The sequence below is a fragment of the Dipodomys ordii genome, unplaced genomic scaffold (assembly GCF_000151885.1).
Source record: "Dipodomys ordii isolate 6190 unplaced genomic scaffold, Dord_2.0 Scaffold182, whole genome shotgun sequence".
In the NCBI taxonomy this organism is placed as follows: domain Eukaryota; kingdom Metazoa; phylum Chordata; class Mammalia; order Rodentia; family Heteromyidae; genus Dipodomys; species Dipodomys ordii.
In genome coordinates, this window is record NW_012267398.1 from 3,695 (window position 1) to 16,890 (window position 13,196).

At 37.1% G+C, this 13,196-nt stretch overlaps 1 protein-coding gene across 1 annotated transcript in view; it reads left to right on the forward strand.

The window, feature by feature from the left end:
- The first annotated feature begins 3,685 nt into the window (after window positions 1-3,685).
- The window catches only part of LOC105999157 (lebercilin-like), a 28,479-nt gene continuing 18,968 nt past the window's right edge, over window positions 3,686-13,196 (forward strand). Inside the window, exons 1-2 of the mRNA XM_013034105.1 lie at window positions 3,686-4,028; window positions 5,922-6,448. Of these exons, the coding sequence (XP_012889559.1) occupies window positions 3,833-4,028; window positions 5,922-6,448 (723 nt within the window). The 5' untranslated portion in view covers window positions 3,686-3,832. The remainder of the gene's footprint in view (window positions 4,029-5,921; window positions 6,449-13,196) is intronic.

The following is a 13,196-nucleotide window of genomic DNA, read 5'->3' on the forward strand; positions in this document are numbered from 1 at the left end:
GACACTGTTCAAAAAGAAATGTATCCATTACCTAACTTAAGTAACTGTAACCCCTCTGTATAGCACCTTTACAATAAAATTTTCAGAACCAGATGAGCATAACTAGAATGCTTACTCCCTAAAGGCAGGGATGTTTTCTTATTCAGAACTTTTTTTTAAATCTGTTATATAGCGAGAGTTCAAAAAAATTTAATAGAATGACTATGAGGATTTAAAAGACAGTGGAGCAGTGTCTTCAAAGTTCCGATTGAAAATAACTTAGCAAAACACAAAACCTAAGAAACTGTCAAGTGGAACACCAGAATGCAAGGACTTAAGAACATTTGCTTCCTGAATCATGTGTCCTTTCTGGAAAAAGTTATTTAAGGATGCGATCATGAAAATTAAGAACTGTGACCTAGATGAAAAGAAATGATGCAGGACTAGTAAATCTAGTCCTAGTAAATCAGGACTAGTAAATCTAGAATAACACAATAGGCCTAGAAAGTAATTGGAAATTTTCCAATAGGAAAATTAGGAACAATGTCTTTAAGGAGGAGAATGGAATAGGTTTCAAAACATTGAACAAAAGAAGCTGGTATTATTGATATCATAAGAGGTAATCCTAGCTACTCAGGAAGCTGAGATCTGAGGATCTCAGTCCATAAGATTCTTAATCTCTAAGTAACCACCAAAAAGCCGGAATTGGAGTTGGGGCTCAAGTGATAGAGTGAGCACAATAGCTCAGGTACAGAAGCCCCAGTTGGGGGAGTGGGGTGGGGTGAGGGAGGCAAAAAAAGATGATTAGAATTTTTTTAAAAAGAAAACCTGTGTAATCAAAATAAAGTTGCTTGCTGAAGTCATCTAAAATGAAAAGCTAAATACCAATCTTTCAATGTCCAAAATCCAAACAGTAGTCCTCTTTTGTCTGCTGGGGAAAGTTCCAGGGCTTCTGTAGACTCCAGAAACTGTAGACAGCATGGAGTTCCACACCTGCTCTGTTTTTGTGCACATACCTATTATGGCAAGTCAGACAGTAAAAGATGATACCGGTAAAATTAAAGTAGAACAATTACAGTATACTGTAAGAAAACACATAATAAAACAAATGTGCCCTTCTCAAAATTTCTTGTAGATATTTACCTCTGTATATGATTTTTTTTCTTTCTTCATTAAGTCAAGAACTTTCATTTTTACATATCTAAACTCCTTCCTCCTTCCTTCTTTCTTCCTCATCTTTCTCTTCTACTTCTTCCTCCTCTTCTTCCTCCTCCTCCTCTTTTTTTTTGCAAGTACTGAGGCTTGAATTCAGGGCCTTGTACTCTTGCTTGCCCTTTTTGCTCATTGCTGGTGCTCTGCCACTGAAGTCACACCTCTTCTTCCAGGTTTTTAGTGGTTAATTTTCTGCCTTAGCTGGCTTAATTTCAAACTTCAGATCTCAGCCTCCAGAGTAGCAAGGATTGTAAGTATGAACCACTAGTGCCCAGCCTTCAGAACTTGTCATAATCTGTGATGGTTAGATATTTAAGTTGCTTCTGTTTGTTAAAAATTGCATTTTACTACCTCAGACGTTTGCATATAACTTTGCCCCAATTTTTAGAGATACTTCTTGGAGTCCAGGAATGGAGTTAGGAGTCAAAGATTTATACAAGCATGAAGTCTTAATCCATTTTTCCAGCCCTTGTTCTAGAAACTCCATGAATCGTCTCCTGAGGGTAGTTCTTGCAGTATTAAATGTTAGTGTTGAAAATTCTTTGATAATGTGATGGCCATAGTGGTATTTGAGATGAATAGAATATGTGGTACAATTGGTATAGGATCTGTGTCTTACTGGTGTTGCCTTTTTGTTTTCAGAAAGTTATTCTAAATCTTGTTCTATTTTATGCTGGAGGTTTGAGCCTCGGGTACTAAGCATGCTGAGAAATCTCTGTATAAGATTACACTGTTCAGACATGATTTCATATAAATAGGAGCTTGTATGATCTGAAAACGTAAAGCCTCATTAAAACAAGAATCAAGATAAAAATTTCTAACACCAAAAAAGTTTTTTTAAATTTTATTTTCTTGTAAAGATGCTGTACAGAGGGGTTAAAGTTAGATGAGTAAGGTAATGAGTACATTTCTTGTTGAGCATTGTTACCCCCTCCTTTGTTTTTCTCCTACTTTCCCTTCCCTCCCACCTCTTCCACTTCCATTTCCAACATATTGTCTTGTGAGTATTATTGTTGCAGTGGGTCATCCTGTGTCCTTGTTTCAGCATTTTGTTTTTCCCCTTCTACTCCCCAAATTAGATAAATGTATATACAAGATGCAGGGTACCAAAATCAAATACAATGACAACAGAGGATATACCATAGGAGGAAAAGCATACAAAAGAAACAAAAAATTTACATAGTACAGAGCTTCCCTATGACCCAGCAATCCTACTTCTGGGCATTTACCCCAATGAGCACAAACAAGGCCATACTAAAGATACCAGCACTATTATGTTTATCACAGCATTATTCACCATAACTAAGATATGGAACCAACTCAGATGCCCCTCAGTAGATGAATGGATCAAGAAAATGTGTTACACACACACACACACACACACACTCACTCACTCACTGAAATTCTATGCTTCCATCAGAAAGAATGACATTTGTTAGGAAATGGAAAAATCATATTAAGTAAGCCAAACCCAAAGAAATATAGGTCCCATGGTTTCCCTTATTTACAGTAATTAGTATACATCTAGGATAATGTTATCAGATGAGCAGGAAAGCTGAAAAACTATGTACATATGACCATATAAGATGATGCTAAGTGAAATGAACCCCAAGATATGGGCACAAGAGATTTTTCTTTGTTGTTGTTTTTAATGTACCAACAAGGTTTTTACAATCACATTTTTAACTTCTAAAGTCTGAACATTTTTAGCACCTTCCATTAGTCTTGATCATTAACCTGAACTCAAAAAAATAATTCACTTTCACTTAGCATTTTCACTTTCATGGTTTAAAATTATTAAGATGAAATGTGGACTAAAAAAAGAAAGGTAGTTGGCTGTTGTAATACCATTTTCAGCTATTCCTTATTAGGTCCAGGTAAAAAGTGAGTGAAAAGCTTCTTTTCTTAATCACAGTATTAAAAATAAAACATGATTTGATTTTTAAAATGTAGTAAAAGTAAATTAAGTATATACTCCCTCAGAAAAATCAAGGTATGTTCATGTTACCAGAAAAACAAGGAATATACCATATAAACATGTATAACCAAATGATTATCAAATTTTACTAATATCAATTCTGGTAGAATATCAAGTTTATTTTAAAAATAATTAAATTCTGATAGTAAAAAAGGAAGAAGCTATTAAGCACTAGTAACATTGCTTTAACCACATTTGTTTTTTCCTTAATTTAGTCCATGCACAGCACTGGTGAGTGAAACCAAGAGAAGGTAAAAGTGTGCAAGAACAAATCTCAGTTCAGTCCTGCTGCTTTTAAGGCTGTGACTGTAGGTATGACCCAAATGGTAGAGTGCCAGCCGGGAGCAAGCAAGCCCTGTGAGAGTGTGAGGTCATGGGTTTAAGTCCTGGTACCAGCAAATAAATCAGTGAATAATAATCTGTATATTATGTTGCTTTTCATATTTTTCCCTGTAATTAATTACAGAGTTCTATAATTTCTTGATGAAATTTCCTTTTCCTTCCTCGGTTAGTGATGTGAATTGTGGAATTGCAGATATATTGTGGGGAAAACAAATTGCACAGAAGTGGATATTATTGTCAAGATATGTATACCATGAATCTGTTCTTCAGTATTGTCGTGAATCTGTAAAGTTACATGAAACGAGACCATTTTTCCAAACAATGGAGCAAAGAGAAAAAAGTTCAGATACTGAGCAAGAAATAAAAAGTGACAAACACCATCACTCTAGCTATTCATCTGATTTTGGCACTACACCACAGTCTTCTGGCCAGAACTCTCCAGCCAGTCCTTCACGTACAGATTCTAGGGAAACAATTGCTAAAAAACAAGTATCAGATAACCAAGTACATCAACAACGTAAGTATTCTGTAAGAGTCGTTTGGTTGTGCAAGACACTTAGGAGGACTTAAGTAAGACTTGTAGAAATGAAACTTTTCCATTAGTGGGTTTTTTGGTAAAATACAAGCAAGCTGATTTTTAATAGTTTGTATTTTGATAAATTTATATAAACATTATTCATTTATATAAACATGACATGGATCTCATATTAGGAATTTTTATCTCAAGTCTTGTTATAATGAGGCTTTTAAGTTTTGAAATGAAACAAGTTCTTATTTATATGAATTCTTGTCTGAGAAGTATAATCTTGTACATAACAAATTTGTTAGCATGCCTAGGAATAAGACTGAGAACTGAAATTTCTAGTCAGTATTTCAGAACAGCTCTGTAAAATCTTCTTTTTAATGAAACACAAGGTAGTTAAATTATAGAAATGGGTTTTTACTATTTCTTGGTTACATAATGAATCAGGTATCCATGGCTGTTACTACCTGGAGGGAAAGTTAGATTTTCTAGTTTTCCTTCATTTTCTTTTTATTCTGAATGCATTTCCTCCTGGAAACCCAAACAAACCAAACCTGAAGTCACCTTGGTGATTACAGTTCATTGTTCTTACCTTGAGCACATTCAGATCTCTGTCTTAAAGAATATATGGTTACATATTAAAGCTTCAGATCCTTGCAAATTTGTAAGAAATCTTACAAGTTCATATGTACTCTTTAGAGATTTTATATACTTATTATTTACAGTGTATTTTTTATTTCAAACTATGTCATGTTTTAATTTGAACATCACACAAAAATTCCCCAAGTAGATATTTAGAAGCATACTTGTACTCCTGGAAGAAAAACAGTCAAAGAAGGGGGTTCGAGTTTTGGTAGCAGCACCAAGACAGGGATCAAGAAACCCTTGGCGAAGACAGTATAATTATTTTGCAAATGGAAGTAGGGAACCACTAGGACTAGATCAGTGTGCTTATTGCATTGAAATGGACATTGGAAAGAGGAATGTCCAAGGAGGAGAACGATGGAAAATGACAGGTTAAGTAAGCACGTTAGCCACCTGGAAACTGTGTTCATATCTCCTGAGAAACATGGACAGTGTTACCCCTTGCCTTACTCTCTCCCAGTTTTTCCTTTCTGTCCCCACCCAAAGGTTGTGTAGTTCATTTTCCACAAGTGTGCAGTGAATAAGTATTCTACAGAATGCGCTGCAGAGGTTTCTTTTTTCTGTGCATACTTCATTTACTCTCATGGCTTCCTATTGAGGTGGTGATGTCTTCATTCTGTGGGTCAAGAAAATGACTTGGAATGGTTTAATTGAATTGTACTGATAATTAGGAAGTGGAAATTCAGATTCTCAAATCTTCTTCCTAGTTAATACGCTGTTTTCCTTTTACCCCAAATAAAGAAAAACAATTCTAGTTGATTTAGAGGAAACATATTTTCACATTGAACCAACAATGATCCCAACTGACTGGACACAGAAGACTTAGATACCACATTTAGTTTAGTGTTTATCTTACACTGTACTAATACTGATGGTGCTCGTATTTGATTTTGACTTGCCATCTTGTCTACAAAGTCAAAAGTAACTCGAGTCTGATACTGTCGTATTCTAAGACAGGGTAGAATAATTCTATATAAACTATTGGAATATCATTCTTGAGGAGCCAGAATGTTCTCAACTTTTTTTTAGAAGATACCAGGCTATTCTTGATAGAAAGACATTAAATAACAGCCATTATTTAACTGTTGTTAAGTCCTTTCATATAAAAAATAACTAAAAAATGATATGAGCCCAAGTGTGTTCGATGAATGACTAAGATGTAGCTTTTATTTTGTATCATTATTGTTTTCTTATTACATTTAGTGTATCTTTCATTTTGCACTATTAGTGTTTCTGTTTTAGCTCCTAGGAAACCAAGCCCTAAGGCTGTACCAACCAAAAAGGGCAGCCGAATGGGATTTCGCTCCCAGAGTCTCAATAGAGAGCCACTGCGGAAAGATCCTGATCTTGTTACAAAACGCGTTCTCTCTGCAAGTCTGCTAAAAATCAGTGCGTTGCAGAATGAAGTATGTGAACTCCAGGTCAAGATAGCTGAGCTGCTAAAAGAAAATAAGGCTTTGAAAAGGCTTCAGTACAGACAGGAGAAGGCCCTGAATAAGTTTGAAGATGAAAATGAAATTGCTCAACTTATACTTCGTCATAACAATGAGATTACAGTACTCAAAGAACACTTAAGAAAATCTCAAGAGAAAGAGCGGGCCACAGACAAGAGAGCAAAAGACACAGAAGGTGAATTGTCTAGGACAAAGTTTTCCTTACAAAAACTGAAAAAGATCTCAGAAGCCAGACACCTGCCTGAACGAGATGAATTGGCGAAGAAGCTAGTGTCAGCTGAGTTAAAACTAGATGACACCGAGAGAAGAATTAAGGTAAAGACTGTGGCTTCTAATTTTGTTCTCGTGGGCATAGTATGTTGCAGTTTGGCATTTGGTATTATTTTTCTGAGAAAGTAGGAAAAATTTAAGGTTGCACATATGAGAGCAAGATGCCAAGGAATGTATACACTGATAAGCCACATGTTGACTGATGATTGTTTAATTCCAGATTTTAGGCATTTGGGAATTACTTTACCTGGTTTTTTCTTCCTCCAAAATTGAAAGTGAAGCTGTCACAACCCATAACATTTATTTTTGAGGGCCTGTGTAAGAAACTCCTTGTGAATAATGCTGTGTGTGTGCATGTGATATGCACAAGAACTGGGGCTTGTATTCTGGACCTTTTCCTGTCATTTCTCTTGTTCACTCATGGCTGATGCTTTACCACTTGAGCCACACCTCCACTTTCATCTTTTTTCTGGTTAATTGGAGATAAGAGTCTAGCAGGTTTTAAACCTTGATTCTCAGATCTCAGCCTCCTGAATGGCTAGGATTATAGATGTTAGCACCTGTGCTTTGGTTTTGGAGAGTGTTCCTCCTCCCAAAATAAAAGCTGATAGGAGAGTGGTTAAGACTAGTAACTTGTCTGAGAACAGTACAATTGAAAAATTACTTGTTTCTATAGAGAAAGAAAGGAAAGGAGCCCTATTTCAACACTTACATTAGGTGATACTTGGTATCAAACATAAGTTTGAATTTGGTTCTAGTGCTTCAGAACTGATGAGTAGTTTGGAAAGCAAAAGTAGCCAAAAATTGTGGGATTAATGCCTGCTCTAAGACCAAAGGAAGTTCAGAAGTGTAAATAAATCAGTGCTTACTCTGTAGAGCAACTTACCCATGCCCAGTGGCAGTGACTCTATTAAACACACTATATAACAATGATCAGAAAACTACCTAGTTTTTTTCTCTCTAAATTTTGCTATCACTGTCCTCTATTTCAGTGCAAAGATAACCACGTTATAGAGGGTATACCACTGATCAACTTTTAAGTGCAAAGCCAATACTAGGAATGTTTGTGATCTGATTTCTGCAGTCTGTTCTGGCCGGGGTGTGTGTGTGTGTGTGTGTGTGTGTGTGTGTGTGTGTGTGTGTTACTAGGAATGTTTGTGATCTGATTTCTGCAGTCTGTTCTGGCCGGGGTGTGTGTGTGTGTGTGTGTGTGTGCATGCGCACGTGTGTGCCCTGTCATGACCACACTTTCTTGATTCTCTGCAGTCTGTTCTGGCCGAGTGGGGTGTGTGTGTGTGTGTGTGTGCATGCGCACGTGTGTGCCCTGTCATGACCACACTTTCTTGATTCTAGGATCCACAGACAGACCTTAACACTAGGTAAATTTGAGCTACTTACGCTGTGTCCTTTACTTTGTTGTATAAATTTTAGAATAAGCTTATCCATTTATACAAATAACTTCCTGGAATTTTTTTTATAGAGATTACATTAAATCTAGAACATAGAGTGACATTTTTATGTTGTTAAATTTCCAATTCTTCACAGTGTGATTTTCTAGTTCCTTCCCTCTCTCCTTCCTCCCTCCCTCCCTCCCTCCCTCCCTCCCTTCCTTCCTTCTTTCCTTCCTTCCTTCCTTTCTTTGTACCTTCCCACTCAACTTCTGGCATTTTGTTGGTTAATTGGAGATAAGAGTCTCTTTGACTGTCCTGCCTGGGCTGGCTTCCAATCACGATTGTCAGACGTCAGCCTCCTAAGTAGATGGGATTAAAGGTATGAGCCAACAGTGCTTAGTATGTAGTTCCCCATTTGTTTATATCTTTGATTTCAAAATGATTTCACTTCTTTCTACGTTAAAGGATTACTTTGTTTTAAAGGATTACTTTTAAACTTTTGTTTTCAATTTCTTAAATTTATATTCTAAAAATTCATTTTGTGAAGAATTGTGAGTGCTTTATTACCCACAAAAGAATGACTTGGTTTTAGATATTTAGACTCTCAGGTTTTAAGAATACTGGGTTTATATGAAGGCATGAATGTGGAGGGTGGTGAATGTGATCAGAACTTATTATATGCATATGTGAAGACAGAAAGTTGAAGGCCATTAAAGATATTTTATATTGAGAATGAATTACCATCTAGCTTCTTAAAATTATTACAGAAGGAGAGGGGATAAGAAAGTAACAGAGACCAATAAATGTCATCAAAATCCTTTATATGCCCATATAGAACTATCACAGTGAAACCTCTGTACAATTAATGTGTCCCAATTTTAAGAAATGAAGAGGAATATTGGATATCATCAGCTCCATGCCTCAAAATTTTATTTATAGATCTAAACTGCTTCCTTGCTGCTGTAATTGAAATTGTATTGGAATCAACATAAATGTGCGGTTATGAACCTGCTTCTCTTACATCAGTGATGTTTTGCCCTGCCACACCCTGCTAGTGCCCTCCAGTGGGGAGCTGTGCACCCCAACTCAGGCCAAGTATTCTGTGCTCTTTAGCTTCCCTCTCACTCTTCCTAAGCAAAATCTGGTTGTAACCACTACATGAAATTGTATCCTTCACAAGCTCTGTAATCAATCTAAAAATTTACTATTGAGTTTGTTATTTTGCTGAGAAATTTAGCTTTTGTGTTTTGTGACTTGCGCTGTTTTTCAAATTTTATTTCATCCAACTTTAAATTATTTTTTTCTTCTAATTCAGGAGGTCAGAGCCAGTAGCACTAATTGGTTAAGGGAGAAAGGCAGTTGATGGTAGTGTTTCACTTCAAATGAAAGTCTCGATTATCTCCTTGACTTTCAAGAACATTCTATTAGTTCTTTCTTTAGTTTCCTACTGTGTTTTCTCAGGAAGCTGTGTGCATGTTGGGCTTTGGGGGTCTTTTCACTTGTTTCCCTTGGAGAACATTTTGTTATATTTTAAGAGTTGCTCCTTGTGCTAGAACTTGGGGCAGGCAGTTTTGTTTATGAAATATTGCAGCAAGCCTCCTTCTTCCTGTAAGTTGCATTTCTTTCCTAGGAGGTGTGAGGGAGGTATTCTTCAAAGCTATCTTTCATTACTTGTGTGGTGAAAAACTTCCCTGTCAACACTCACGTATAAGAAGTAGGGTGCCAACCCATTTTGTTACTTTATGCAAATGACAGGATGCAAAGGATTTTAGTAATTTAGGGTAATGATGCTTTAGAAATGGATGTAGTGTAAAAGACATAAACACCCCTAGCTATGAACAAGACAAGCATCCTGACAGCAATGCCCTTCTTCAGGACCAGCCCATCCTAACTCTGCCTGTGTGACAGGGCTCGCCCAGATCCCAGATGTGTACTGAGGATAGAGCGCTGCCTGACAAGGTCAGACTTGCTGAGCTCTGTAGGAAGGGCAGGCAGCTGTCAGATTACATGTTTCCTTTTAAGAGTTGATGTTATACCTTCACTTTGGCTTTTACCCCCAACAAATTTATTACTTTTCCTAATAAAATGGTGCTTCATTTATTTTACTTTTTATTTCTTTTTTTAAATTTTTGTTTTGTTTTGGTTTTTGTCAGTCGTGGCGCTTGAACTCTGGGCCTGGGCGCTGTCCCTCAGCTCTTCAGCTCAAGGCGAGTGCTCTACCACTTGAGCCACAGCGCCACTTCCTTTACTTTTTATTTCTAAAAATTTATTAGGTGATATATATATATATATATATATATATATAACATAAAAGTATATAAGTTAAGAGGTATGATCATACATTTGAGTATATTATTGTTAGCTATGGTTATCCAATTGTACACTTCAACAAATTTGAGTTCTGTCAAAGGAGTCCCATTTTAATATATTTATTTTAATATTAGTACTTAATGTATTATTAGCTCAGTATTTAATACTTAAAACTTCATTGTGTGCGCAACTTAACTTCAAAAGCATAAGAACATTTTTAGTTTAACTTGGGGCCTTGCACTTGTTAAGCAAGCCTTGTAATACTTGAGCCATGCACTCAGCCCATTTTGCTGTCTATCAGATAGAGCTGTATGGTTTTTGCTCAGACAGCCTGGGTATGATCCTCTACTCACATTACCTATTGAGCTAGGACTATCCATTTGTATGGGCTTGTTTACTTTTTGCCTTGGCTAGCATCAAACTATAATCCTTTTGATCTCCAAGAGCTGGGATTACAGATATGAGCTGTTTTTTTTTAAGTTATATGCATTGGGTTTCAAACTTTATCTCAAGATTCATTTATATCCTTAAAAATTGTTGAGAACACTCCACGTACAAAGATTTTGCTTGTGGATTTATCTGTTAATGTTTATCACACTAGAAATTAAAATTGAGAACATCTGAAAATATTTTTCAACAAATATTTGTTTTACAAACAACTCATTGAAAGTTAAAAATCCTTCATGAAAAATATCTGCATTTTCCAAACCAAAAATAGATCCAGACAGGAATGGCTCATTAATACACTTGTAACTTTCCTTGGTGCCTGCGTTAATGGAGGACAGTGAGAGCCTGGGATCTGCTTCTGTGTCATGTTCTGCAGCCTGTTGTGGTTGATAAACAGGCTAGAAATTGAACCTCACAGATGCATATAGTAAAAAAATAGCGGAGTTTTAAAAAATAGTCTTTTCAGAGAACTGAATGTTCATTGCTATTATGCTAGAACTTGTGTTACATATCCCAACAGTTAAGTTACAAAATGGAATCTGAAATCGTATCAATGAATTTTTTGTATTCAGTAACAAGGCAGTGCTTTCATCTCCTTTGAATAAATATTCTAAGCATGATTTTGTAACATCATGCATTAGTCATTTGGAAAATATCAATTAAACTGTGCAAATTTCCCAAATGTTGGTAAGTGTCCCTGTAGCATGTATCACCTGTGATTGGGACTGTATCCTTAGGACAGACAGCACAGTAGTGAAGACAGCAGATAGTGTGCTTCTAAAATAGTTCTCACCCAGACACACCCCAGAGTGTTCTGGAGATATTTAACCGTTCTTCCCACTGTTCTTTGGGAACTCCTGATTTGCTATAAATTAGAGCTTCATTAGCTTTTGCTGCAATATGCAGCTTCTTTTAGTGGCACCCCCTGTAGCATTTCTGCCTGGGCCTGGTGCTCATCTTAAACAGAGCTCCAGGAAAAGGCTTCATTTCTGTGTGAACCTTGGAACTGACTGGAGCCGTCTTCCTGCTGTAGAGGGAGTGGCAGGGCAGGTTCATCAGAGCTATGATCAGCTGTGGGTCCTAAAGCAATGAATGATAATTATAAGAATTCATAATCACCAGGAGCTGGTGGCTCATGCCTGTAATCCTAGCTACTCAGGAGGCTGAGATCTGAGGATCACCATTCAAAGCCACCCGGGGCGGGAAAGTCTGTGAGATTCTTATCTCCAATAAACCACTTGAAAACCAAAAGTGGCGCTGTGGCTCAAGCGGTAGAGTGCTTGCCTTGAGCTGAAGAGCGCAGGGACAGCGCCCAAGCCAATAGTTCAAGCCCCACGACTGACCAAAAAAAAAAAAAAATTCATAATCATTGAAAGGAATTACCTTGCAAACTCAATGCAAAAGATCAAAAATAGAATTGTATAGTTACATAATTAGTAAAAGAACTCGAGTAAACTATAGAGTATACATTTAGTTATAAAAGTATCCAACTATTTTTTAAACATTAAATTGGCACAGTAAAATCACCTTATCAGAAACTCATGAATTAAGGCCAGTTTTTAGAAATATGTAAGGACTTTAGGAAATGGTTCCCGTATCAGAACTCAGTATCAGGTCAGTGAAAGGCATTTTGAGTGGAATTTTCTTTTTTTTTAAATTATTTTCCAAGAAATCAATTTTAATAAGGCCCTTCTATATACATGTGCTACTGATCATTACACATCAAAATCTGTTTTTATTACAGCTCAAAGATTTGTCATTTCTAATTATTACCCAATGCCAAATACTGTACTGCATCTTATAGACTTTAAGCTTGTAAAATAGAAAACTGGAAAAAAATCCATTATTGCTTCTTTAGGTCCAAAGAGAAAACGGAAGCGATCATTGATACATGTAAAAACAGGCTTTTGGTTGTTTTTGTTTGTTTGTTTTTGTTTTTTGCAAATTACTGTCATTGAGGCAGAAGGCAAAATCCACCAGCCAAGAAAAGGCAAAGCTGTGAAGAGCCAACAGCTCCTGCCTGTAATCCCAGCTACTCAGGAAGCTGAGATCTGAGGATCACCGTTCAAGGCCAGCCTGAGGGAAGAAAACTACTCAAAAAACCAGAGGTGGAGCTGTGGTTCAAGAGGTAAAATACCAGCACTGAGTGTAAAAAGTTAATGGACAGTGCTCAGGGCCCAAGTTCAAGCCTCAGAACTGGCATGTGTGTGTGCACATGTACGCATGCGCAGGCGCACACACACGAAGGAAAAATTAAATTACTGAATCACCTAATATACCGAATATTCAAAATTCCAGTCAGTGGATGGTAGCATTCAGTAACTTAATCCACAGGCCATATGTATTTAATTATCTCAGCACATAATTGACCCCCTAATAGTTGACCTCTTCGCCATAATCCATCCCTATTCTAGCATTTTCCGAAGGGTCCCAATTATAGGTCAAGCAGAAGGGAACAGGGACATCTGAATGTCTTATCTTCATTCTGGGTAGCTGGAAGTCGTGGCCCAGTTCCTTTATTAAGGCGTCTCCTGCGGGGGAAGGAGTCCTGCAGAACGGATCTCAGGCCTTCCAGCCTGGCCCTGCGCTGAGACAGTCTCCTCCGGGGCCTGGCCGCGGGGAGAGCCTCTTTCTCCTGGTGCTGG